General features: G+C 44.0%; 1 protein-coding gene across 1 annotated transcript in view; it reads left to right on the plus strand.

The window, feature by feature from the left end:
* FRMD4B (FERM domain containing 4B) overlaps nucleotides 1-25,528 on the plus strand; it is a 293,986-nt gene that overhangs the window by 70,459 nt on the left and 197,999 nt on the right. The window contains exon 5 of the mRNA XM_082264943.1: nucleotides 8,178-8,262. Coding sequence (XP_082121069.1) covers nucleotides 8,178-8,262 — 85 coding nt within the window. The remainder of the gene's footprint in view (nucleotides 1-8,177; nucleotides 8,263-25,528) is intronic.

The raw sequence follows: 25,528 nt of genomic DNA on the forward strand, positions 1-25,528 counted from the left end.
GCAACCAAACCCTAGTGCTGAGAACAGTGGGTGGTGGCAGCGGTGGATGCTTGCAGCCGCCGTGCACTTAGGGACAGCTCTGATTGCGGTTACTGAGCAGCGCAGCTGTGGTAGCAGGGACGCTGACTGGGTATTTGAGCAGGATGTTCTGGGGGTTTGGACCCAGCGACAGTTGTGCATTTTTACTGTTCCCCAGCCGTAAGTGTACACAAAACCTTAGATGGAGGTTTACACCTAAGCAGTCCCAGAAAAAAATATGTTAATCTGTTTCCTATAAAACAAAAACACAGATTTTAATTAAAATATGTATGGGAAAACCATTATAATGCTAGTTTTTCCTATTTTTTTCTTTTCCTTATTTTTTTTTTTTGTTTCTTATTTGTATTATATTTTGATATTTTTTATTTTTTTATTTTTTTTAATTGATCTTTATCTATCTACAATAGTTACATGTAGGTGTAGGTCTAAGCAGTCACAGACAGAAATTATTTGTTGATCTATGTTCTATAAAAAAAAGACAGATTTGAATTAAATGTGTATGGGACACCCGTTATAGTGCTAGTTCAAAAATTGTAGTTTTTTATCTTGTTTTTCTCATTTTTTATTTTAAATATTTTATTTTCTTCTTTTTTTTTCATTTATTTTTTTCCTTTAAGCAGTTAATTTTTTTGTAAAGGTATATACTAGTGTTTTGCCTTAAGCCAGCATCCTAGAGAGAGTTCAGAGTATAGGTTGATATGGGTATATACATGTCACGGCTGTCGCACGCGGTTGTCTGAAATGTAATAGAAAACCAATTTATCGCTAAATGGAATTTCTCTCTGCCGCAGAAGGAATGGAGGGGACTCAATTTACATGTCTTACAATAAAATTGTTGTCTGATATCAGCATTATAACCCATAATTGGAGTATGTTGTTCACCGGGGTTTTACTATTCACAAAAATGTTACATCTTTTCTTAAAGGAAACTGGTCCTGAGAAAAACATGGAGGTTCTCCTAGCTTATCCTTTTAAAAATAATAACTTTCTGGCCATCATGCTGATCCTTTAACACCAACACTTTCGGAGTCCCTGTCCTGGAAAATGTAGAAGTCAGTGGACCTTTAGAAAAAATCAAAAAATTCTACCCAACAAAAATGATTACTTAATAGGGGCAAAAGAGGACAACTGGGGACAGGTTTCAGACTAAAGCCCCGTACACAGGTACCGATCGTCGGCCGAACGATCGGCCGTCTTTTGTCCGAGGGCTGTCTTGTCTGTTGAAAAGTGCAAAAGACTGCACACGAATATTGTCGGCCAACAACAGCCGACTGCAGAAGTGATGTCATGTGATGGTTAACTTTCCTTGTCTTTTTTCTTTTCTGAGCATGCCCAGTCTTGCAAATCTGCTGTCTGTCGGCCGAAATCTGTACTGACTGGCGAACAATCGGCCGTTCTGGTGTTGGCCAACAAAAATTTTAATGCTTGCACGACAGATTCTGTTCGGCCGAAAATGCGCTGTCGGCTGTCGGAAGCATCATACTAACAAGCCTACAATCGGCCGATCGGTCGTCGGCCGAATCTTTACGGCCGACAATCGGTACGTGTGTACGGGGCATTAGATAAACAGGGACAAAGTAAAATCCCAACTCTATGAATAGAAGACCGGCAGATAAATAAAATGTCCTCCTTTTCTAAAGAATGCTCTTCATTGCTGGAAGCTATAGTACAGCTTCTTTCAAGGAAGGAAGGGGGAGGAAATGGCGGGCATAGTTGGTATTCTTGACAAGTGCCTATACCAGGTCCAGTGGCAGCGGACAGAATATTTCAACTAGCACATGCGGCACCAGCACAAGGGACACTTCTCATTAAATATAAGTACTGTCCTTTGTGCTGATTTTTTTTTTAAATTTACCTAAACTTAGGCTTTTGGCGTACAGGTAAAGGCTCCAGTGATGAAAATCTGGTCCTGCCAAGGTAAAACCCCTCGCCTGTTCTTCTGGCTTCACAGGAGTCAGAAGTATATCCCTCTCACTCCTTCTTCTGATTAATTCATTACATTGGTGATGTAATCAGGGGGTTAGGTGTAGGAGGCTCTGCTGGTCATATCTTGGGTTTCCATGTGACAACTTCCTGATGAAGATACCCCTGGTGGTACTAAAATGTCCCACTTTTTCTGTATGACATGCTGGATGAATGACAGTAAAGGTGGTTTTACTGCAAGAAGATTGAGGTGTGCTGGCGACATATTTTCTTCTGTCTGCTGTGGCGTGATCCACTAGTTGTTTCAAGCACCCCACCTTTGTGGTGTTCCAGCTTGGTGTGCAATGGATATGTATATGATAGCTCCTATTGAACCCACTCAAAGGAAGTCCGTCAGCTAATTCCAGTTATTTATTTTTTGCAAAGGTTAACCTTCTGATTGGACACAGGCTCCTGGGAAACTTGGGATGAGAATGTGGAAGCTGTATGTGGGCTACCCCAGAGAAGGAGGGTTACCTTGTAGTGTTACAGTATGCAACAAGACTGTTAGGCTACAACAATGTCTCTGAGTTGCCTACATTCGGCGAGTCATACATGTGGGGATCTGACCATTCAATGCCACAACTCCAACAATGGGCATCAGATGCATACCATGCATGGAACGAATGTCACATGGTTGGTCATATCTGGGTAAATGATACTGACAGAAAGAGCGGCAGACATCTTTGAAATCCATAATCATTTATTGTAGATTATAACAGGAAAAACAACGGTAGCCAATGTGATGGAGGGGCCAGCAATCCCCTTCAATGAATATGACAATGCTTCCTCCAGGACTCCTGGTAATTATTCTTTTACAGTCATGGTAGACTTGTGCTAGAGATAATTGTGCAGGTTCTTATGAGCCTTAAAGCGGTTGTTCAGTCATAAATTGAAAAATTAACAGTCATCAGCTACAAAAACAGACACTCAGCGGTCCCAAAACCAGGTACTCCCCCCCCCCCCCCCCCAAAAAAAATGTTGTGCCATGCCAAATGTAAAGGAGGAGTGGGGGAGGGAGGAGGAGCGAGAGCAGAACTTCTCCTTTTGGGTGAAGTTCCGCTATCAGAGTCTTGTAGGAAGCATTGTCATACTCATTTCTGAACCTTGATGAAGGAGGATTGTTGGCCCTGAAACCCATTGGTGTCTTTTCTCTTCTTGTTATAATCTACAATAAATTATTATGGATTCTTAAGACGCTCTTCTGAGGCTCCTTCTATCAATTTAATTTGGAGTTTTCAATTTGGGAGGCCATTACCCCTTGAGAAGGCCCCTGCATTAGTGTAGAGCCATCAAGGTTTAGTTGGCAAGCCCAACCAACATCTTCTGTTTTAATAGATAAAAGATGTAAGTCAAGTGCTTCACGTCTTTATTTTTGGACATTTACAATATCTGGATAAATGGCAGTTTATATAACATCAATTGATCCATACCATTTTTTCCTCTCCAACTCCTGCCACTCCAATACCCAACATTAGTGATACCAATAACATAAAATGGCGTAGCTGACCCCAAAAATGTGTCACACCATCAGTAAAATGTCATAAGCATACATAAAAATACAGTATTTTCTGGGAGCGCCTTATTCATGAATGATCCGCATAATGACAACAGCCTTACACATCTAAATAACAATGACACATTATGCTAACGTATCCCCTAGTTCTCTTTAGCATGACATGAAATCCGCAGGGTTAATCTTATCTGTCTGTACCATATGGGGATTCTGTTACTTGTTTTGCTTTAATTAATCCATTCGGTAACAGAAAAGCGAGACTCATCCTCTAATCTACAGTAGTGGACCACAAACGTTGTCACTGATCATAGCCTTGCACTTATCTCTATAGAACATTGGCTTAATGCTGTCAGTTCCGCCATTGATGTAATGTTGTTAGGACAAGGGAGCTGTATATACGCAATGCATAAAACCCGGCATTCCGTTTATGGTAGAAATGGCCTGGTATTGTGGCTTCTTTTTGTTTTCTTAAAGCTGAACTCCATGCAGATATTAAAGAAACAAGACATGACTAGACGATTAAAGATGATTTGTCACCATTCTGCTCTGACCATCACTCTCCTCCTTCATTATAAATAACCACATGACCACAGGTTGGAGTTAAATGGCCATAGCAGCCTTTTATTAACAAAAATGTAAACATAACAGGTAAATAATACGTTAAACCCAGTTTTTTACTGGAGCCTCAAGGTCCCGGTAGGCATCAAAGAAGGAGGTACCTGTGTCCAACTTAATTAGGCCTCCAGCCGCCACAGCACCGGCTCGGGGACAACCAGTCGCAGGTACCAACATACCAACTTCTGGGAGCCGTACCTCAGACGGGTCCCTACCAAGTATAAGTTTGCACCATTTGGGAGCCGTACCTCAGACGGGTCCCTACCAAGTATAAGTTTGCACCATCTGGGAGCCGTACCTCAGACGGGTCCCTACCAAGTATAAGTTTGCACCATTTGGGAGTCGTGCCTCAGATGGGTCCCTACCAAGTATAAGTTTGCACCATCTGGGAGCTGTACCTCAGACGGGTCCCTACCAACTATAAGTTTGCACCATCTGGAAGCCGTACCTCAGACGGGTCCCTACCAACTATAAGTTTGCACCATCTGGGAGCCGTACCTCAGACGGTCCCTACCAAGTATAAGTTTGCACCATCTGGGAGCCGTACCTCAGATGGGTCCCTATCAAGTATGAGTTTGCACCATCTGGAAGCCGTACCTCAGACGGGTCCCTACCAAGTATAAGTTTGCACCATCTGGGAGCCGTACCTCAGACGGGTCCCTACCAAGTATAAGTTTGCACCATCTGGGAGCCGTACCTCAGACGGGTCCCTACCAAGTATAAGTTTGCACCATCTGGGAGCCGTACCTCAGACGGGTCCCTACCAAGTATAAGTTTTCACCATTTGGGAGCCGTACCTCAGACAGGTCCCTACCAAGTATAAGTTTGCACCATCTGGGAGCCGTACCTCAGACGGGTCCCTACCAAGTATAACTTGGCACCATCTGGAAGCCGTACCTCAGACGGGTCCCTACCACGTATGAGTTTGCACCATACTAACCTACCAGAATCTTGTACCCCGCTGCCATGACAAAGAACCACCTCAAAAGAAGAAAGCCTCTATTAAAACAAAAACCAAAAACAAGGGCGGTGGACCCCAAAACCAAAAGTCAGAGAAAACAAGAAAATACAAGAAAATGGGAGGGAGGGTGGGAAATATTCTCCAATGCAGCTTTCCTCTGACTGAAGACTTCATAAGGCCCCTAGCTTGACCTCTCCCTGTAGCCCCACCCCTTCTTGACCAAAACACTAATTAAAAGTCCCACCACTTATATTTTTTATCATACTGGGCTGAAATCCCCTCCTTATCCCAAAGCCCTTTAACCCCTGTCATGCCGGCCCTCCGTCTATGTCTCTTCTCTCCTTTACTCTGGGCCTCTCTCAAATGCAGTTTTTGTAGCTGACTTTTACTTTTTTGGAACCTGGCTGTAGGTCCTCTTGAAAGTGTATTTAAAGTGTACCTACATTTTTATTTTTTAGTTTTGTACATTGTAGGAAAGTGTTTTATTTCCATCTGCATACCCACTTCGAAGATTCATCCTCTCTAACGTGATTGTAAACGATCACCTTGTAAAATGACCCATTCAGTTTAATATAGAAATGAAAGGCAAAACATGTGTGTAAGATTTTAAAAAAACATTATAAATACATTTTTTTTTACTTTTTTATAAGTGATCACATTCCCTCTGTTCTCAGCTGGATAAGAGCTGGGGGAGGAGAAGCAGCAGCACACTGAGCTTCCCAGCGAAAGGCTGTGCAAAGGGGGCATGTCAGAACAAGTCTGATCATTGGAGAAGAGCAGGCTGAATTCCTACTAGAGAATTGACCATGGTGTGTTCTCCCGCTTAGTGTGGTCAGTTTTTGATAGGAAGCAGAGGGACTGGCAGGAACATCAGGGATGTCACACAAAGGAAGCAATACAAAGAGAACAGGATACTTTCTCATACAAGCACATGGTACAGCAGGCACATATTAGGAATATGAAATGTTGGATTTACATATTCTTTAGGACTACATCTAGGAGTGATCATCACAAGTAAATGCTGGCTGTGCGGAGAGCAGCGAATACTTGCAGCCGCATCTCAGAGCCACAGCAGGAATCAGCAGACTCCGGCTGCTACAAATTTGCACCGGCCAAAATCGCCAGTGTGAATGTAGCCTAAATGCTCACATAATCTTACAGAAAGGTTGTTGTTGAAATGTGTGGTCTGGTGACAGGGTCCCTTTAATTTATTATCTTCCTTAGCACTTTACCCACTTGCTGATCCTCATGATTGGCCATAGCGATCACATGATTACAATGTAAACAAAACCGTCATGAATGGCTTCTATTCATGACTGTTGTGCTTACTATTGTGATGCTGTGATTTGCCCACAGCAAACACATGGTACCTGGGCCAATCACAGCACCTTGCACCATGTGATTGGCTGTAGCCAATCACAGATCACAATATTAAGCAACACAGTCATGACTGGAAGTCATTTATGACAGTAGAAACTATTGCTTATAACAGTGATCATCACTGCTATAAGCAATAATAGTATAAAAGTAAAAAATAAAAAAATCCCTCATCCCCCTCTCCCCCCGAGTACTACAGTGCTTCTATGGTCACACTGAATTACTCTGATAACAGTATGAAAAAAAAAAAAAAAACTCCCAAAATCTAAAAAAGAAAAGATATTTAAAAAATTGAATAAAAACATGTTTACTTTTTTCTTTTTTCTTTTTTTTTTACAAACTGCCACCAAGCATGATGATGCTGTACTGCACTGGTGACAGTATGTAAAAATAAAATGTGAACATTTTTTTAAATTTAATTTAATTTCTGCATTTTCCAAAAAATTGTGACAATAAAATTTCAACTTAAAAAACTCACCATGACACCTACTAAACAACTTGGGGTGTCTATTTTTCAATAATTGGCCATTTGAGGTGTATTTGTATTGTCCTGGTATTTTAGGGCCTCAAGAAATGAGATAGACAGTCAGTACATCAGAACTGATACATTTTCAAATATACTGTATATACCATAGTTTGTAGACTCTATAGCTTTCGCACAGACTAAAAAATATAGGCTGATTTGGGTTGTTTTTTTTCAAAGAAATATAGCGGACTACATTTTGGCTTAAATTTATGAAGAAAGGTTATTTTTTGCAAAATTTTATTACAGAAATTAAGAAAAACTTGGCTTATTTAAAACAAAAGTAATATTTTTTTTTATTTTTTTTAGCAAAAAATAAAAAAAACCCAGTGGTGATTAAAGAGGTTGTAAACTCTCATTTTTTTTTTTTTTTTCACCCTGCAAGAGAAAGACATAATGAGCTAGTATGCATCGCATACTAGCTCATTATGCAATACTTACCTTAGAATGAGCCCCCGCCGTGCCGCTCACTCACCTCTATGACGGGCGACATGTCCAGTCGTCCGTCTTCCGGGATCGCGGCATCCGGCCATCTGATTGGCCGGAGCCGCGGTGACGTCACTCCCGCGCACGCGCGAGAGCCGACAGTCACGGCACGGGACTCTGAAGGAACGGCACGAGCGGCCGTTCCTTCAGAGCGCATGCGCCAGTGACGTCACTGGCTGAATGCAAGGTAAATATCTCATAAACGGTGCAAGTTTAGGAGATATTTACAGTACCTATAGGTAAGCCTTATCATAGGCTTACCTATAGGTACAAGTTGTAGAGGAGGGTTTACTTCCTCTTTAAATACCACAAAAAGAAAGCTGTATTTGTGTGAAAAAAATGATACAAATGTAATTTGCCTACAGTGTTGCATGATCGCGCAATTGCCAGTTAAAGTAGCACAGTGCTGAATAACAAAAAATGCTCTGGTCATGAAGCGGGTAAAACCTTCTGGAGGTCAAGTAGTTAAAGGAGACCTGTACACAAAACATAAGGATTATTATAAAGAATACTATAGTATTAGTATTTATTTTGTGTTTGCTCTTTGTTCTCAGGCACACCTTTTGTCAGAACAATGGTTGTGTTCCACAATAGTTTTTCGACTGTAACAACTGTGAATGCCTCTCCCAGTTATGGGCTGTGAGCAGACTTCATCTATACACATAAATCACTTGTTTTATATTTCTTTCTTCTTACAGGTTTTACATTGAAAGTATAACATTTCTGAAGGAGGTGACAACCGTTGAATTGTTCTTTCTGAATGCCAAGGCCTGCGTGTTCAAGGTAATATTTGAAAATAATTTTTGGTGAATATCAGAGAAAATTTGTATATCCTATGTCCCTGACCATTGATTTTAGATCATTGTTTTATATCCTTTACCTTCAAAAGTGCCCAATCATATATTAACATTTCTAGGTGACATGTTCTGCAAGATAAAAGCTGACTATCGATGGTTCGAATCTCGACGGGTTCCTTCTGATTCGAACCGTGTGTGGGCAGGCTGAATGTACTGAGTTGATCATTCGATTAACTTGTGTACAACCAGCATGCCGGATTTACTTGTGATTATCGCTAGCAGCTGCTATAGCGGCTAGCAATAATCACTGTCTTCTACCGGCGGGGGACAGCTTATCCCACCCCCACCGGGAGAGGACAATGTCTCCGCAGGAGGGATTCCCCAGTCAGCACTGTCTGTATTGACAGGGGAATCATGCAAAATTGCACCGTCTATGGCCTGCTTTATGATTTCATGTTTTCTCTCTCCCTAATGCCTAGTACACACGATCAGAAAATCGGACGCAAAATATCGCATTCGAAGAGATCGTACGATAATCTGATCGTTAGCACGCAGCTTTCGAGAGCCACGACAGTTCATCCGAAATTATCCAAAGGGACACACATGAAAATTTTTCTCGTACGATGCCAGATCGTACAATTTTTGTTTAACCAATACAATATTCATCTGAAACAAATTGGAAGAGCAAGACCACACATGCTCGGAAATGAAAGAATACATTACAATACAATATAATACATTACATTACTTCTGAAGTCGTATTCTGTGGTTCGAGAATTTTCGGAAGTTTAGCAACCTCTTAATTTTCTTTTTTTTTTTTTTTCCACAATAGATCTTTATTAAAAGTAAGTTAAATTATTACATTATATATGGTAATATATAACTTGTACAGCCCCCCCGACTGCCCACCTACAAGTGGACATAGTGTTGCTCATGAGATTAAACATTGAACCAAGTTTGACAAGGAAGTTTGACCTGTGTGCTCCTTCCACCAATCACCCCAAACTCACTCACCAGATGGAATGGCTGGTAAAGTTATAAACCAGCTAGTGCGCCTTTTTTTATATATAATATAGTCAGCATACAGGTCCACAATCCACTCTATGTTGTCCCCATCAAGGATGGTAGTAATGCTTGTAACCTCTTTACTGCGGATCACTGTTTGGGGGGGGGGGGGGTGTATAAGCACTGCTGCTTGTGTGAAAGGAGATTAACTGACCCCACTTCTTCCTTAATTTGTGTTTCCCTGCATTATAGTTACTGGATATTTGAAACTGTATGTCCAAGCATTGCTAAAATTTACCCCTAACCCTCCCTTTTCTCTTCTAGATCATGTTCTGCCATTGTTTTTCTTTGACCTTGTTCCTGAAAGGATAAGCAGCTTTTATTACTCCCTATGACATCACCAGGCCTGTAAAATCCCTGCAGGGGCAACTGGGGGGAGGTCAGTTCCTATTACCTTAGGCCAGAGAACCTTCAGGGCCCCGATGCAAGAAACCATGAAGGGCCCCCCAGACCCCTGGCCGGGGCCCTTCCCTTCAAGCCCGGGGCTCTTCCCACTAATCCTGGGGCACTTTAATCTCATTGCATGGCCTTTTATTATGGTCCCGCATCAGGATCCTTTCACAAGTTCTGCAGTGGGCCCCCTTCCTGCAATCTTGGGGCCTCCCCACAGTGGTGAAATGCCAGGGCCCGGTCCCAAGTGTGACCTTTGAGATCCTAGAAGTTCACCCACTTGTTTGCTACCGGGCCCCCTGGAGCATGGGGCCCGGTAGCGATTGCAACCCCTGCAACCCCTGTAGTTACGCCCCTGCCTTAGGCATCCCCTCCCAAGAACTACAGTACATCTCCCAAGAGTCCTTTGCCAACACACAGTGTGTAGACAGGCTTTTGGGGGTCCGGGTAGTAGACCTGTTTTGCTGGGAACTAAATCGAAGTATGCATGTGGAATAGGATGGGCATTGGTGGGGATAAGCATGGTCCTGTAGTCCAGCAAGCAAGGCTGACAACGCTGCTTGGAATTTCAGTGCAGAAAAAGGCACTCCAAAGACATACTGGTGGGTTTATTGTACAAAATGGTCTTAGCATACGTATGCGGGTCTAAAAAACACAACTGCATCCTCCTATGGTACACCTTGGGAACAGTTTGTTGAGTGGTACGTATTTCAAGGATGGAGCCAAAGAATAGTAAACTTCCAAAGTTAGAAATGACCAACATAATCATGGTAACAGGAATGGGATGGGAAACAAGAAGAAATGTGAGCGTATTGCAGAGACATGCTAAATCTATTTTTTTGTATTTTGCCCTCACATACACCTAAAAGTGTAACTCCACTTTCGTGGAGAGAAAAAAATGGCAAATAAAGAAAAAATAATTTAGCGTATACAATTGCGACACAAGTCATATTGTAATTCAATGTACCTTTCCTTTCCAATCTGCAGCAGCTGTAATTTTCTGAAAATGCAATGCAATATGGCTACCTGGAGTTGTTCTGTACACAGAATGTATACTGACCACACCCCAGAAACATAATTTCCTGCTTGTGTGATTGGCTCACTGATTTTCCCATAAGTCAGATTTTAGGCATCCCCTGCAACAAAAATGTCATTTTTGGTGAGCTACTCCCAATAGGAACACGTCTAAAGGGATGCAGGCCCAGCAGCTTTCCTCATTAGTGCTCTGCATGTGCCACAGCTGATTGATAATTATGAAACCACTACCATTAGACCCTTGCAGCATAGGGGCACATAGGAATAAACAGTGATTTCTTCAGAATAACAAAAGGTAGGAATCTGTAACAAAGGCTATAACCCTTGCAATGTACATAGATCACCCAGGGGGGAATGTCGTTTTTTCTCAATAAGAGTGGGGTTACGCTTTAAGCCTGGTACATCGTAGTGTACAGTGCTTTAGTGGCCTGCCTCCCTTTTCCTGAATTTACACAGCTACTTAGGAACACAATTTAATTTATATGTTCTAGAACACAATGAGGTTGATTTAATAAAAGAGGTAAAGTCTGTTCATTCTGCAAAATGAATGTTTACTTTGCAAAGTGTATATTGACTTTGCATAATGAGTGTTAGAAAATAAAGTGAACCTGTATGCACATTGAATACCCAAGGGAAATGAGGGCTACATTACCACGGGCAACTGGGGGTGCATAGTATACTGCATTTAGCTGTGGCCAGATTGTGTGCGGACAGAATTCGGCAGAAATAGTAATCCTGGACACACACTCACTGCGTTTTGGGGTCAGTCAGAGGCTTGGATGATGAGCAGTTACATGCGAACAGCAGCGGCGGCGCCCATTATTTACTAACATTTCAAAGTGAGCATTCACCTTACTAAGTGAGCAGTTTCTACTCCTTTAGTGAAGCGACTTCAAAAAATGTTTTGTATTGAAAGCGCGCAAATCATACTGTATTAAATGTATGAAAACGTATTCATGGAAATTTAATAACTGTTCTATCATGAGTGATATTTGCTGGTCCTGTCCATAACCCTGTACCATGCCTAACCCTGACCCCTTCCTTCCTCTTCATTCCCTTCTCATCTTCCCTCTCCCATCCGGATTCTTCCTTTCGGTCCCCAGATCCCAATTTCCTGAGATTATACTTTTATCTGTTAAATTGTTCTTCATTAAATTATGTATATTATAATACAAATAAGCAGGGCAGCCATTAGAAATTTTGGGGCCCCTAACACAGCTTTAGGCCGGGGCCCCTCCGGGCCTGACCACCAACATTTCGCAGGGTCCGACATCTGGCCATCCTACCGAGTCCTTCAGTGCACCCACTTCTATTTTAACACTCTTACAACTTAATATATGAAAAAGAATCTAAGCCAGCAAAGAGACATCCCTATTTATTCAGCAAAGAGACATCCCAATCCAACAAAGAGAAGGCCTCATATATTCAGCAAAGACACATCCCAATCCAGTAAAGAGAAAGCCTCAAATATTCAGCAAAGAGACATTACAATCCAACAAAGAGAAGGCCTCATATATTCAGCAAAGAGACATTACAATCCAACAAAGAGATGGCCTCATATATTCAGCAAAGAGACATTACAATCCAACAAAGAGATGGCTTCATATATTCAGCAAAGAGACATTACAATCCAACAAAGAGATGGCCTCATATATTCAGCAAATACACATCCCAATCCAGTAAAGAGACAGCCTCATATATTCAGCAAATACACATCCCAATCCAGTAAAGAGACAGCCTCATATATTCAGAAGAGAGACATTACAATCTAACAAAGATACGGCCTCATATATTCAGCAAAGAGACATTACAATCCAACAAAGAGACGGCCTCATATATTCAGCAAAGAGACATCCCAATCCAGTAAAGTGATGGCCTCATATATTCAGCAAAGAGACATTACAATCCAGTAAAGAGACAGCCTCATAAATTCAGCAAACAGACATCCCAATCCAGCAAACAGACATCCCAATCCAGCAAAGAGACAGCGCAATCCAGCAAAGAGACATCCCTTCATCTGCATCAGCTTACTCTGCAGCCGCCCTGCTTTAGCAATTGCTAGCTACTACAGCAGCAACAATTCGGTCTTGTTGGTTGGGGCCTGGGTGGCTGGGCCCCTTGGAACGCCCGGGACCCCTACATGTGTATGGGCTGTCCCCCCGGATGGCTGCCCTGCAAATCAGACACAACCATAGTGTTTACTTTTTTTATTGATATCAATTTTAGTACTTTTGATGAAATATAAACAAAAAGTATACAAAAAGTGTGCTAACAAGAATGTTTTTGGTTGCCCATTGCAGCCACTCAGAATCAATCAGATAAAAAAGTTACTTGTCCAAGGCTCAGTTCACACTAGTGCAATTCCAAAGTCACTTGATTTCGAGTGCAACTTGCATGTGACTTTATACGCTCTTGTACTCAAGTAACAAGAAAGTCGCATCAGAGTAGTGCAGAAACCTTTTCAAAGTCAGTGCAACTTTAAGTCACATAGATTGGAACAGATGCCATTGAAATCAGTGGGCTGCGACTTTGGATATATAAAGTCATATGACAAGTCGCTCTAGTGTGAACGGAGCCTTATGCAGCATTTCTCAATCCTTTTTCAGTTATAGAACCTTTTAGGCCCCTTTAACACTATCCGTCCGTAGGACGGATTCCGTTTTTCTCAGCGGGGGATCGAGCCGCCCATCCCCCGCTGAGCAGAAGGATGACAGCTTTGTCTCCGCACTTTGTGCGAAGTCACAGCTGTCAGTTCCCCATGCATCTCTATGGGGGAAATCGGATGGGAATGGACCGTCGGTCCGTTCTCATCCGATCCGATCCGCTGGACGGATGGAAAATAGGGTTTCCATCCGTCCAGATTTGACGGATCGGATGTCAGCGGACATGTCTCCGCTGACATCCGATCCCCCCATAGAGATGCTTGGGGGGACCGTTCAGATCCGCCAAAAAAACGGACAGCCGGATCTGAATGGTCCGCCTGTGTGAGAGGGACCTTGGTAGTATGCAAAATCTCGAGGCAACCCAGTATAAAATGTAAAACATGTACATGTTACTTATTAATGCAAAATTGGAGCCTGTGACCATGCACACAACTGCCTTGATAAAGGTATTAACTTCATATTGGAAACCCCCCCTCACATCAGTGGCCCTCCTTCACATCAGAGTTCCCAAATCACATCAGAGGTCCCTCCATCACATCAGAGTCAACCCTTCACGTCAGAGTTTCCTCATTGTGCCAGTGGTTCCCTCATCACATCAAAGTCACCCCTTCAGCTCAGAGTTCCCAAATCACATCAGAGGTCCCTCCATCACATGAGAATCAACCATTCACGTCAGAGTTTCCTCATCATGCCAGTGATTCACACATCAGAGTTCCTCTATCACATCAGAAAAAAAAAACATTGGCACCAGAGGAATGTGATGTAAACAATTCAATCAATAATATTCACAAAGCCATAAATATGAAAAGTCCATAAATCAAAAGTCTGATTAAGACGCGGAAGCTTCGAAACACGTTACCTCCCTTTTTACATCAGCACAGCCTCCTGAGTGATGTCACGTCTGGTCCGGCGCCATCTTGTGTTTCACGCTGTTTTACGCTGCGACTGGCCGCTTCCTGCTGTTATCTATCCACACACAGAGATGTATAGTAACTAAGTAGAACTACTTCACTACTGTACTTAAGTACCGAAAGGCGGTATCTGTACTTTACTAGAGTAGAATTTTTTTCTCCTACTTCCACTTTTACTTCACTACATTTTTTTGATGATTTCAATACTTCTACTCCGATATTTTTTTTTGTGCTGCATAGTTACTCGTTACTATTATAAAAATTACCACTGCCAGAACAGTAGATGGCAGGTTTCATGAAGCTCAAAAAAATGTGTAATGTCATGTGTACTTTTGACTTTTGACTTGTTTCTTTAATAACTTTAACTTTAATAAACGTTTGACTTCTTTCTTTAATAACTACATAACACAGTACTTGTACTTTTACTTTCAGTACTTGAGTAGCAAAATTTTTAAAAAAACTACTTGCAATACTTAAGTACAAAAAATGTTGAATACTTTAGTACTTCTACTCAAGTCACTTTTTGATCGAGCACTTGTACTTTTACTCAAGTATGGGTTTCGAGTACTTTATACAACTCTGTCCACACATCTGGAGAACCCAGATGGCACCCTGGTTGAAAAACACTGATCTAAAATTTAAAATTGAACATAAAAACTCATGGTATGCAGAATCTCAATGGTGTAAGGCCACATTCATTGTTGATCTGCAATAGTACAAGTGCGTTATGTTGTGTTATTGTCAAAAGTATTGGGACACCTGCCTTTACACACACATGAACTTTAATGGCATCCCTGTCTTAGTCTGTAGGGTTCAATATTGGGCTGGCCCACCCTTTGCAGCTATAACAGCTTTAACTCTTCTGGGGAGGCTGTCCACAAGGTTTAGGAGTGGGTCCACGGGAATGTTTGACCATTCTTCCTGAAACACATTTGTGAGGTCAGACACTGATGTTGGATGAGAAAGGCTTGCTCGCAGTCTCCACTCTAATTCATCCAAAAGGTGTTGTATCGGGTTGAGGTCAGGACTCTGTGCAGGCCAGTTAAGTTCCTCCATCCCAAACTCGCTCATCCAGGTCTCAATAGACCTTTCTTTGTGCACTGCTGCGCAGTCATGTTGGAACAGGAAGGGGACATCCCCAAACTGTTCCCACAAAGTTGGGAGCATGAAATTGTCCGAAATGTCATTGAATGCTGACTCCTTAAGAGTTCCCTTCACTGGAACTAAGGGGCCAAGCCCAACCCCTGAAAAACAACCCCACACCAAAATCCCCCCTCCACCAAATAATTTAGACCAGTGCATGAAACAATAATTTGTTTCTTATGTTGGAGGTGCAGTACATCTGGGGGTGGCCCACCAATATGACAAGTTTATAGGCTCAGTCATGTTCTTGGACAGTTCTGCTTTTAGAATGCTGGATGGCACACAAAGCAGAAACAAGAGATCCGGAGCTACCCATCATCTTCTTTTATCACCTCCTGTACTTGGAAGTCAGTTCAGAGACGATCCTGCACAGGTTTAACGCACAATCATTTCTTTATCCAGCCTGCTGTAAGGTTGGAGACCCATAAACAGTGACAGCATTATAATAAATGGTGGATGTAGCCAGCGGGTCTCAGCAAAGGAAGGGGATTGTGTTTCTACATGTTGAGGGCATGTTTGCCCTCAGATTAAGTCCGACCTGTTCAAAAGGTCCTGCTATGTGTTTGATGTTTACCTGAGCTGAGTGCATGTAATGGAGAAAACCGCACTAATTTATACTTTCTGCTAATCTCCGGCAGGCCTTCACCTTCCTGGCCAGCTTACTATTGTACGGCATGGTGCCAAAATAATGAAGTTTGTAAATATACTTAATTACATAGAATAAGAGATTCAATGAGCTATGGACATTCAAGTATGTACATATTATTAACAAGCAGTAAATAAGCTATAAGGGGCCTTTCTGAGTTTTGCAGGTATTGGCACGCTTGTTTTTGTGTGTTGATATGCACTGGGTTAAGGTAGCCCATTCATTTTAAATGAGTTGGCAGTAAACCTTAATGAAAATTTTCAGCAGCACAGCACACCCACACTTAAAAAAAAAACTGAAGTTGTTTTCTCAGCAGCTCAGCTCCCCCTGCATCCCCTATCCCAGAAGTGTCTAAGCAGCTCAGCTCTCCTTCCCAACAGTGACTCAGCAGCTCAGAATCACCTGTCTCAGAAGTGACTTAGCAGCTCAGCTCCTCATCCCAACAGTAACTCAGCCACCCTGCTACCCATCCTAACAGTGACCAAGCAGCTCAGCTCCTCCTCCCAACAGTACTTTGTTCCTCCATGCCAGCAATGTCTCAGCAACTCAGCTACCCTACCCCCCCCCCCGGTAGAAGTGACTCAGCAGCTCAGCCCCCCATGCTCCCCCATCCAAACACTGACTTAAGCCATGTACACACGGGCTGAATGCTGGGCGAATTTGGCCTGTGTATGCCAGCCATTCCAACAAAAGCCATCTGGTTTCTGTCGGATAAGAATGCTGGAAAACCAGCAGCTGACTGTCTCCTGATCAGCACTCTCCGCCAATGGCTGAAATGGATTGGAGTGTCCTGGCAGGGAGGCCGCCCCCCCCATCAGAACACAACAGCTCAGTAGGGGGGAGATCGCTGTTCTAACTTTGGATTGTTAGTATAGCCACTCTGACTGGAACTGACAGTTTTTTCGTTGAACAAAAAAAAAAATCACAATATGTACTAGGCTTTAGCAGTTCATGTCCCCCTCCTGCCCCATCCAAGCAGTGGCTCAGCAGCTCAGTTCCTCTTGCTCTATCTCCCAGGCATGACTCAGCAGCTCAGCTCAACCTGCTCCCCTATCCCAGCAGTGACTCTGCTCATTCTTTCAAGCGGTGACTTAACAGCTTAGCCCCCCTCACCCTCCAGGAGATACTCAGAAACTCAGCTCCCCCTGCTCCCCCAAGCAAGCAATGTCTCAGCAACTCAGCTGCCCAACCCTGCCCCCCAGCAGTGACTAAGAAGTTCTGCTCCCCTCTGCTTGCAATGACTCAGCAGCTCAGCACCTCCTGCTCCCACATCCAAGCAGTGATTCATCAGCTCAGCTCCCCCATCCAAGCAGTGGCTTAGCAGCTCAGCCCCCACACCAGCAGTGTCTCAGCAGCTCAGCTCCACCATCCAAACGGTGACTTAGCAGCTCATGTTTACCTTCTCCCCCATCCCAGTCTTGCTCTACCTACTCCCCTTTCCCAGCATTGACTTAGCAGCCAAGTTCCTTCTGCTTCCCCCCTACTAGCAGTGAGTCAGCAACTCAGCTTCCCATTGCTCCCTCCCCCACAGGTGACTCAGAAATTAAGCTCTTCTTGCTTCCTCTCCCAGCAGTGACTCAGCGGCTCAGCTCGCCCTTCTCCCTGTCCCAGTAACAATTTAGCAGCTCAGTCCCCCATCTCCCTGTCCCAGCAGCAACTCAGCAGCTCAGCCCCCCTTCTGTCTGTCCCAGCAGCAACCCAGCAGCTCAGAACCTCCTTCTCCCTTTCCCAGTAGATAATCAGCAGCTCAGCCCCCCTTCTCCCTGTTCCTGCAGCAACTCAGCACCACCTCAGCCCCCTTCTTCCTGTCCCAGCAGCAACTCAGCAGCTCAGCCCCCTTCTCCCTGTCCTAGCAACAACCCCGCAGCTCAGCCACCTTCTCCCTGTCTAAGCAGCAACTTAGCAGCTCAGCCTCTCCTTCTCCCTGTCCTAACAGCAACTCAGCAGGTCAGCCCCCCCCCCCTTCTCTGTGTCCCAGCACCAACTCAGCAGCTCAGCCCCCTCTGTCCCAGCAGCAACTCGATCTTCCAGCAGTAATCTAGCAGTGATCTAGCAGCCTTCACATTAAAAACAAATGTATAATTTTTGCTTTGGCTCTGGTATTCATGATGAAGCCTATAAAGTGTTAATCTGGCAGGAACAATGCTGTATTTGCAGTGCTCCACCAAGAGTCATTATAGCAGTACGGGCCCATCACATCATTTCTGATTTTTATAGTCCAGTTCCCACGCTATCAAGGCCAATCCATTCTTCCAGCAGGAACAATTGCAGTTACATTGCATGCATGAAGCAATTAAGCAAAATATAGGAAGCAGACTGAAGGAACAAAACATTTAGTTTATGGTGAAGTTGGATAGATTAGGCCTTTAACAGGTTAATCGTATAACCTATGTAGGCCATTTGTCATTGTTAGGTTTATGACAAGTGTCACCTGTGATTTCTACACAGAAATCTGCACTCTGATGGACTTGTCCGCCTTTTCAACCGTGACGCTCTGTAAATCTGAACGATTTTCCATAAACAGGAGTTGGGATCTTGGCAGCTTAGGCTCGGCATACACACAGGCCAGCCGGTTGCAGGTGTGCAGCGCTCGGCATTGTAAATGACGCTGTCAGTCCAATTTAAGATTTATAAGATGCAGAAACTGAGCGGGTTGAAGGTCAGTCCACAAGAATCTGTATTCACTGACTGAGCTGGATCCTCCTCCTATATGATCTGCAGTCCCCGCACTGCGTCAGTGCTCAGGTACACCCATACCGGCCAGACTGGAAGATAATTACACTTATCACACAAAGCCTTGAAGCCTTCTTTTCTAGTGTTATCTCCACTTAGGCCGTCTTCTTAGGAACTTCTTTTATTGCCGGAAGCAAGCAGGGTAAAGTACATTTTTTCAAGATAGAGTAGGGAAGGGTTAGAACCCCTGTCTGTGTCCTATTGAGGAGATTTCCTCTCACTTCCTGTCATGGTGACAACAACAAGAAGTCAGAGGCAGTCTCTCCAAAGTAATGGGAAATTCCCATTGAGGTTTTCCATCTGTTTCTGTACCAGTGACAACTATGACATCTTGGATTCTCCACCAGTTTCTGCCTTGGTGACAGTGACAGTGGTCACCAGGACAAACACAGAAGAAGAATTTCAGACAACATAAAAGGAAATGAAAGGGCATTATACCTAAAAGCAAACATTTATTATATGACAGTTTAATAATTCTTTGATATGATCAGGGGCTGACTGGCAACAACTTTCGGCCCAGGGGGCAAGTACAAACCAGAGGCCCATGGTGCAGCGACTCAGCCCTCCTCCCACTCTCCTTTTCCTGGCCTCCTCCTGACCCCCATTCTAAGCTGAAGCTCCACTCCAGGTACTCTCTACTGACTGGCTGAACTCGGGGCTGGCCAGGGGAGAAGAGTCTCCAGTGGGGCATGGAAGCGGCCTCTGCTCAGACACAGTTTGCACCATCCATGTTGGGCGGGGGAAGGTCTCCGCTCTGTCCTTGTCTTCATCCCGCACTCAGTAGGTCAGCGGTGGGGAATTTTTACTTCTCTTCACCAGGAATCCTTTAGGCATGTCTGTGGCAGAAGCGGTGCAGCCTTTTTACAGGGCATCAGAGCGGCCCGGGGGGCAATTGCCCCCCTGCCCTCTGGTGCAGCCCTCCCCTGGATATAATGGCTGCATTTGTTTTCTTTTTTAGGCTTTCTTTCCCCTAATTTGATCTGGTGATCCAGCCAGTAAGTCTGTTGTTTTTCAACAGAACACATGCTTCTTCAAATGTAGCAGTTTAGAGTGTTGAGAAAATAGATGCATTTTGAAGTTGACATTTAATCTGCTTATATTTCGCCTTTCTTGATTCCTCCTTTTCCCCTTGCCTACATGCTGATGAGATTTTAAAATAAAACATTTCAATTTTTATTCTATACCAGGGGTGTCAAACTCAATTTCATTGCGGGCCGCATCACCATTATGGTCGTCCTCAGAGGGCCAGTTCTATCTGTAGCCCACCACTATCAGAAGTCAAGAGCCCCCACATCACAGTTCTTCCCCTTTACCAGGTGCTGCTGCTGAAAGAAGAGCCAGAGGAAAAGCTGGGAAGCAGCAACTGCAGGGTCTGGAGGTGGACCAGAGGAGTGCTGAAGTCAGCTGCCGGAGTCTGCTGAATGCTGAGACCAGTAGAGGCAAAGAGGAGGGGGTGCTGTGGTTGCACAGAGAGGTGCAGGATCTGTAGGAGGAGTTGTGTCGTCCTTTCTGCTGCCAACTGCAGAGGGAAGCACAAGATCTGGCAGAAGAGTTCTGTTCTCTCTGCTGCCGTCTGCTGAGAGAAGGTGGGGTAGAGATGAGGGAGATGCAGCAGCTGCAGGAGTGGTGCAAGGGCCACATGAAATAGCCTGGAGGGCCAGATTCGGCCCGTGGGCCTTGTGTTTGACACCTGTGTTCTATACCTTAGTTCAGACATCTGGGTTGCTATGCTTCTCTATGCTATGCAGGCAGATCGTGGCTAGTGGAAGAGGCATAGCTTCCTGAAAACATCCCAGCACCCTGCCTCAGTACACCTCTCAAATGTTTTGTGTTTATGCACATTTTTTGTGCGTGGCGCTGCATAAAATGTAGGATGTCTGCATTGTGCATGTATGGTGTGAACAGAGCATATTGAGATCAATTGCTTTTTCAGCGCCTTTGTGTTAAGCCCCCGTTGATCAATGCAGCTGGTGTGCATGAGTCCTAAAGAGGACTGCCACCGAATGGGCAAGGATGAAACTGCTGGCAACTTTATGTGGGAGTGGTCTAACTCATATAGAGGTGTGACTAAGAGAATATGACATGAATTCTGAAGATCTGGTCCCTCCCCCACCCTGTGACTGGACAGTGAAAGGAAAAGCAGCATACTGATGAGCTCATCTATATGTCACTCTGTTCTCTCCTCCTATCAGCATCCTTCTTGTGAGCAAAATTTATTGGCTAATTCTGCTGCTTCCCAGCTCCTAGTCCGAGCTCTGCTGTACCAGGTCACATCAGAAATACTTTGTGGTTAGACATCCTCAGTCTCATTAAAAACAACATTATACTTCTATAAAAAAAAAAAAGAAGCCATGGCTGTGTCACTTCCTTCCCTCGTGTTTTTTAGATCAGCCCTTATGATGGATTTGAAGTAAAACTAGAGGAGTGATTTTCTTGGTTTCCCAGCAGCTTGAAGATGTCAGAAGATCTCTGGAGAGTGAAATGTAAACAGTGCTGTCCTCTTCCTGGTACATGGACAGCGGATTCCTCCCGTAGAATAACATTACAATTTCCTTACCTCCTCTTCTCACTACAAGCTGAAGGTCTGTAGGGGGCCATTCACATCTTCACATTGAGGCACATTGTACCGCATGTTACTGCAACCGCGCAACGCATTACTGAATGGCACCCCAATGGCGATGTGATACACTGCATTAAAAAAGGGGGGTAGGTGGGTAGGGTTTAGTGTATTTAAGCTGAACTCCAGCCTTCCCTTCAGTTTTGCACAGTTAAAGAGGAAGTAAAGCCTGTAAAAAATGTTTTATTTTTGGTTACCTGCAAAGTACCGTATTTTCCGGCGTATAAGACGACTGGGCGTATAAGACGACCCCCCTCATTTTCAAGTTAAAACATAGGTTTTGGGCTATACTCGCCGTATAAGACTACCCCCCTTCCGAAGCAAGGCAACACCATTGAAAAACATCAGATTTCTCATAGATCTCCAAGGTACCCCAAGTTCTGTAATAAATGTAATCTCTCATAATATCTCAAAGGTACCCTAAGTATTACCAGTAGATGTAATCTCAAGATGCTGGCTGAGCGGGAATCCTGTACCTGTATACCGTATGTACCGTAGCTTCGGCTACATACAGTGTACCGCTCTGAGCCAATCACAGTAAGCGATGTATTCTATTATTGAATGCAAAGCCTGCTCGGATTGGCAGAGTCAGAGAGGCGGGCTGATGTTACTCTGCCAATCCGAGCAGGCTTTGCATTCAATAATAGAATACATCGCTCTCCCTGATTGGCTCAGCGCGGTACACTGTATGTAGCCGAAGCTACGGTACATACGGTATACCGGTACAGGATTCCCGCACAGCCAGCGTCTTGAGAGATTACATCTACCGGTAATACTTATACTTAAGTTACCTTGGAGATATTATACTCGGCGTATAAGACGACCCCCCATTTTTGGGGTTCAAAAGTAGTCTTATACGCCAGAAAATACAGTAAATGCATAATGTGCTAGTATGCGACGCATACTAGCACATTATGTGACACTTACCTGCAAATGAAGCCCGCGTCATCCCTGCTGGAGGCCACGTCCATCTTCGTCTGTTTTTCTTTCCGGGTCTGCAGACTCCGGCTGTGCTACTGGACGGAGCCACGTGACGTCACTCCCGGAGCCGCCAGTCACAGCACAGGGCTCTGAGGAAACGGCACAGGCGGCCATTACTTCAGAGCGCATCTACCAATGACGTCATCGGCTACATGCAATGTAAAGATCGCCTAAACGGTGCAAGCCTTGTTATAGGCTTACCTATAGGTACAAACAGTACAGGGGGATATACAACCTCTTTAACTCTGATGTAAGGGGGCACTGATTAAAGGGGGTGGGGGGGACTCTGATGGGGACACTGCTGTAAGAGGGGACTCAGATGGGGATCCTGATGTGGGGGACAGGGACTCTGATGGAGACACTGATGTAAGGGGGAGCAGCACTGATGTTAGGGGGAACTCTGCTAAGGACCCTGATATAAGGGGGATGGGGACACTGATCTAAGGAGTGCACTGATGTAAGGGGGAGGCTGATGAAGACACTGATGTAAGAGGGGGGCTCTGATGACGACACTGATGTAAGGGGGGACACTGATGTTAGGGGGGACTCTGATGGGGACCCTGATATAAGGGGTGCTCTAATGGGGGCACGGCTATAAGTGGCAACTCTGATGAGGAGCCTAATGAAAGAGAGGGGACTCTGAATGGGACACTGATGTTAGAGGGGACTCAGATGTTAAAGGGGACTCTGATGGGGATCCTGTAATAAATTTTGAGGGGACAGCCCATTAAAATCGCCAAAAATGTTTCAATGCAATGCACTATGGTGCGTTATCATAAATTGCAGCACCCTGCAATGTATGTGTGTGTTGCCTTGGTGCATTGTGGTGCCATTCAAATTGAGTGGCGCTGCCATGTATTAATGACTGGAACGCATTTCTGAAGTTCCGCTTCAACCACTTCCAGACTAGCCACGTTTTTAGAGCCAGCGGCCAGCTCTTGTAATAGCAATCAGAGTAGCTAACTAGCTGCTCGATTGCTATTACAAGCAGTGGGAAGGGACGTTCCCCCCCCCCCCCTTCCCACTGCCTTCCGTGGCTTGCTCGGGCTCTCTCGTTCCACCAGCTTGCTGGACAGCCAGACAAAGGCGGAATCAGCTTTGATCAGCTGTTCTTCGTAGTCCCCCGGAAGTGATGACATAACATCACTTCTGGTTTACCCAAATGTCAACGGTGTCATTCTTTAAAAATTGAAAGCATTCAAAAACACCGCTCTTGGTGTTTTGAATGCTTTTAAGGGATATGAGGGATTTGGGGGTCTTATGGGCCCTAGGTCCCTCCATAAAGATGGCAATTGTTTATCATATGCAGTGCTTCAGTAAATGAAAAAAAAAATGGTTAGGGCTTACATTTAAATAAAGTAGTTCATATATAAAACATTTATATTAAAAAATAATAATAATGTATTATTTTCATAATGCAACCCACCCCAACACATGGTATATTGTGCTCTATGGTGGATATGTGAAATAAACACAGATTCATCCCATCCAGCGTTCTTCACCTTTAATAAATCTGGTGCTTATCATGTTGATATTGCATAATGTACAGTCAGCACACAAGTTGTTGGGTAAATGGAAAAAGCAGAAACAAAATGAGGACATGATAAAACAGTAATATAGTTCATTGTTTATTGCCTGACACGGCCCACACTTATATGACCGTGGAAAACTCTGACCTGGCGGATTGCTCACATACAGTAAGGAGTGCCGATTGTACATTTACAGCACCAAGGTCTGACCATGCTGGAAGTGGAACATTTTCTACATTAAAATCACTTCTATTATACTACACTTCTCTGTTTGTCTCATTCAGTAATCAGTAGCAGGAATGACATTTTATAGCCATGCTGATACTGAAGACAGAATGACATCAGGTCAGCTCACTGCAGCCAGGAGCTTGTTTTAATCAATTTAAGTCCAGGGTGTTTATAAACGAAATACAAAAAAACTATCAGCGCAAACCTATTATATGTGATAAAATAACTCAACACCAATTCACTGTGCATAAATCAGGTGTGTGAACTTATAAATCAATAGTGGTGTCCGGCAGCATGCACCAATCGTGTTTCACAAATCACAATAAACTATAAATCATACAAAAATGTGATGCGCCAGAAATATAAAATCAAAAAGTGATGACAATAAATCATATCCAGTTCATAAGGCACATAGCAATGTGTGTGCTTCCAATAAAATGATATAAAGAGTGTCCCGTGTTCAGATGAAGAAAATCCAGTGATGAAAACAACTTGTAATCACCAATATAGTGAATCCCTCCACCAGGTGAATCAGCCTCTCACCTTTCTGAAGGACCCAAACGGGCCAGCAATCACATGTATCATTGATCAGACTTCCAGGAAAGAGCCACACTATATTGCACCTCGAGGGATCCCGGGACATATAGAAAACAGATGAAGAAATCTAGTGCTCTCCGCTTACTAATGAGGGTATGCTTTATTAGAGAAAGGCAGATCAACTCACATTTGTCGGGCACTCAGCTGTGCCTGCTGTATAATCGATGTCAGCGATCTGTTACCAGAGAGAGACTCTGCGTCGGCCACGCACGCTCCGCCCCCCTATACGCGTTACGTCGAGCGTAATGCTCCTTTGACTTCCTCGGTAGGGGTCTGTTTATAAACGGCCTATGGACAGCAAGGAGTTAAATGATAGGTTCACCTTTGTAAAGAAATAAAAAATAAATGCACACTTTTTTGCAGGTAAAAAATGTTCATTCATTATTTTTCGGACTTTGAGCCTGCAAAGCATTGCACCGAAATTCAGCAGATCACGGGTGCAGTGCAGGGCTCTTGCAGGCTGTCTGTGTAAGCTGTCAGCTGGTACCCTGTACTGGCAGCCAGTTACACACTGACAAGAAGCATCAATGAACTACCTAGAGCGTTCAACAGTGCCCTGGTGCAGGGGCGTAACTACAGGGGTTGCAATTGCAACCGGGCCCCATGCTCTAGGGCAGCCCTCAAAAATTCCACTCGCCTGCTCGCATTTTGCGAGTGGAATTATGAGGATGGCGAGCTGTGCCTGCCGCAGCCGCCGCCGTTAACAGGCAGCCT

The sequence above is a fragment of the Pelophylax lessonae genome (assembly GCF_965119305.1).
Source record: "Pelophylax lessonae genome assembly, chromosome: 8".
Taxonomy (NCBI): Eukaryota; Metazoa; Chordata; class Amphibia; order Anura; family Ranidae; genus Pelophylax; species Pelophylax lessonae.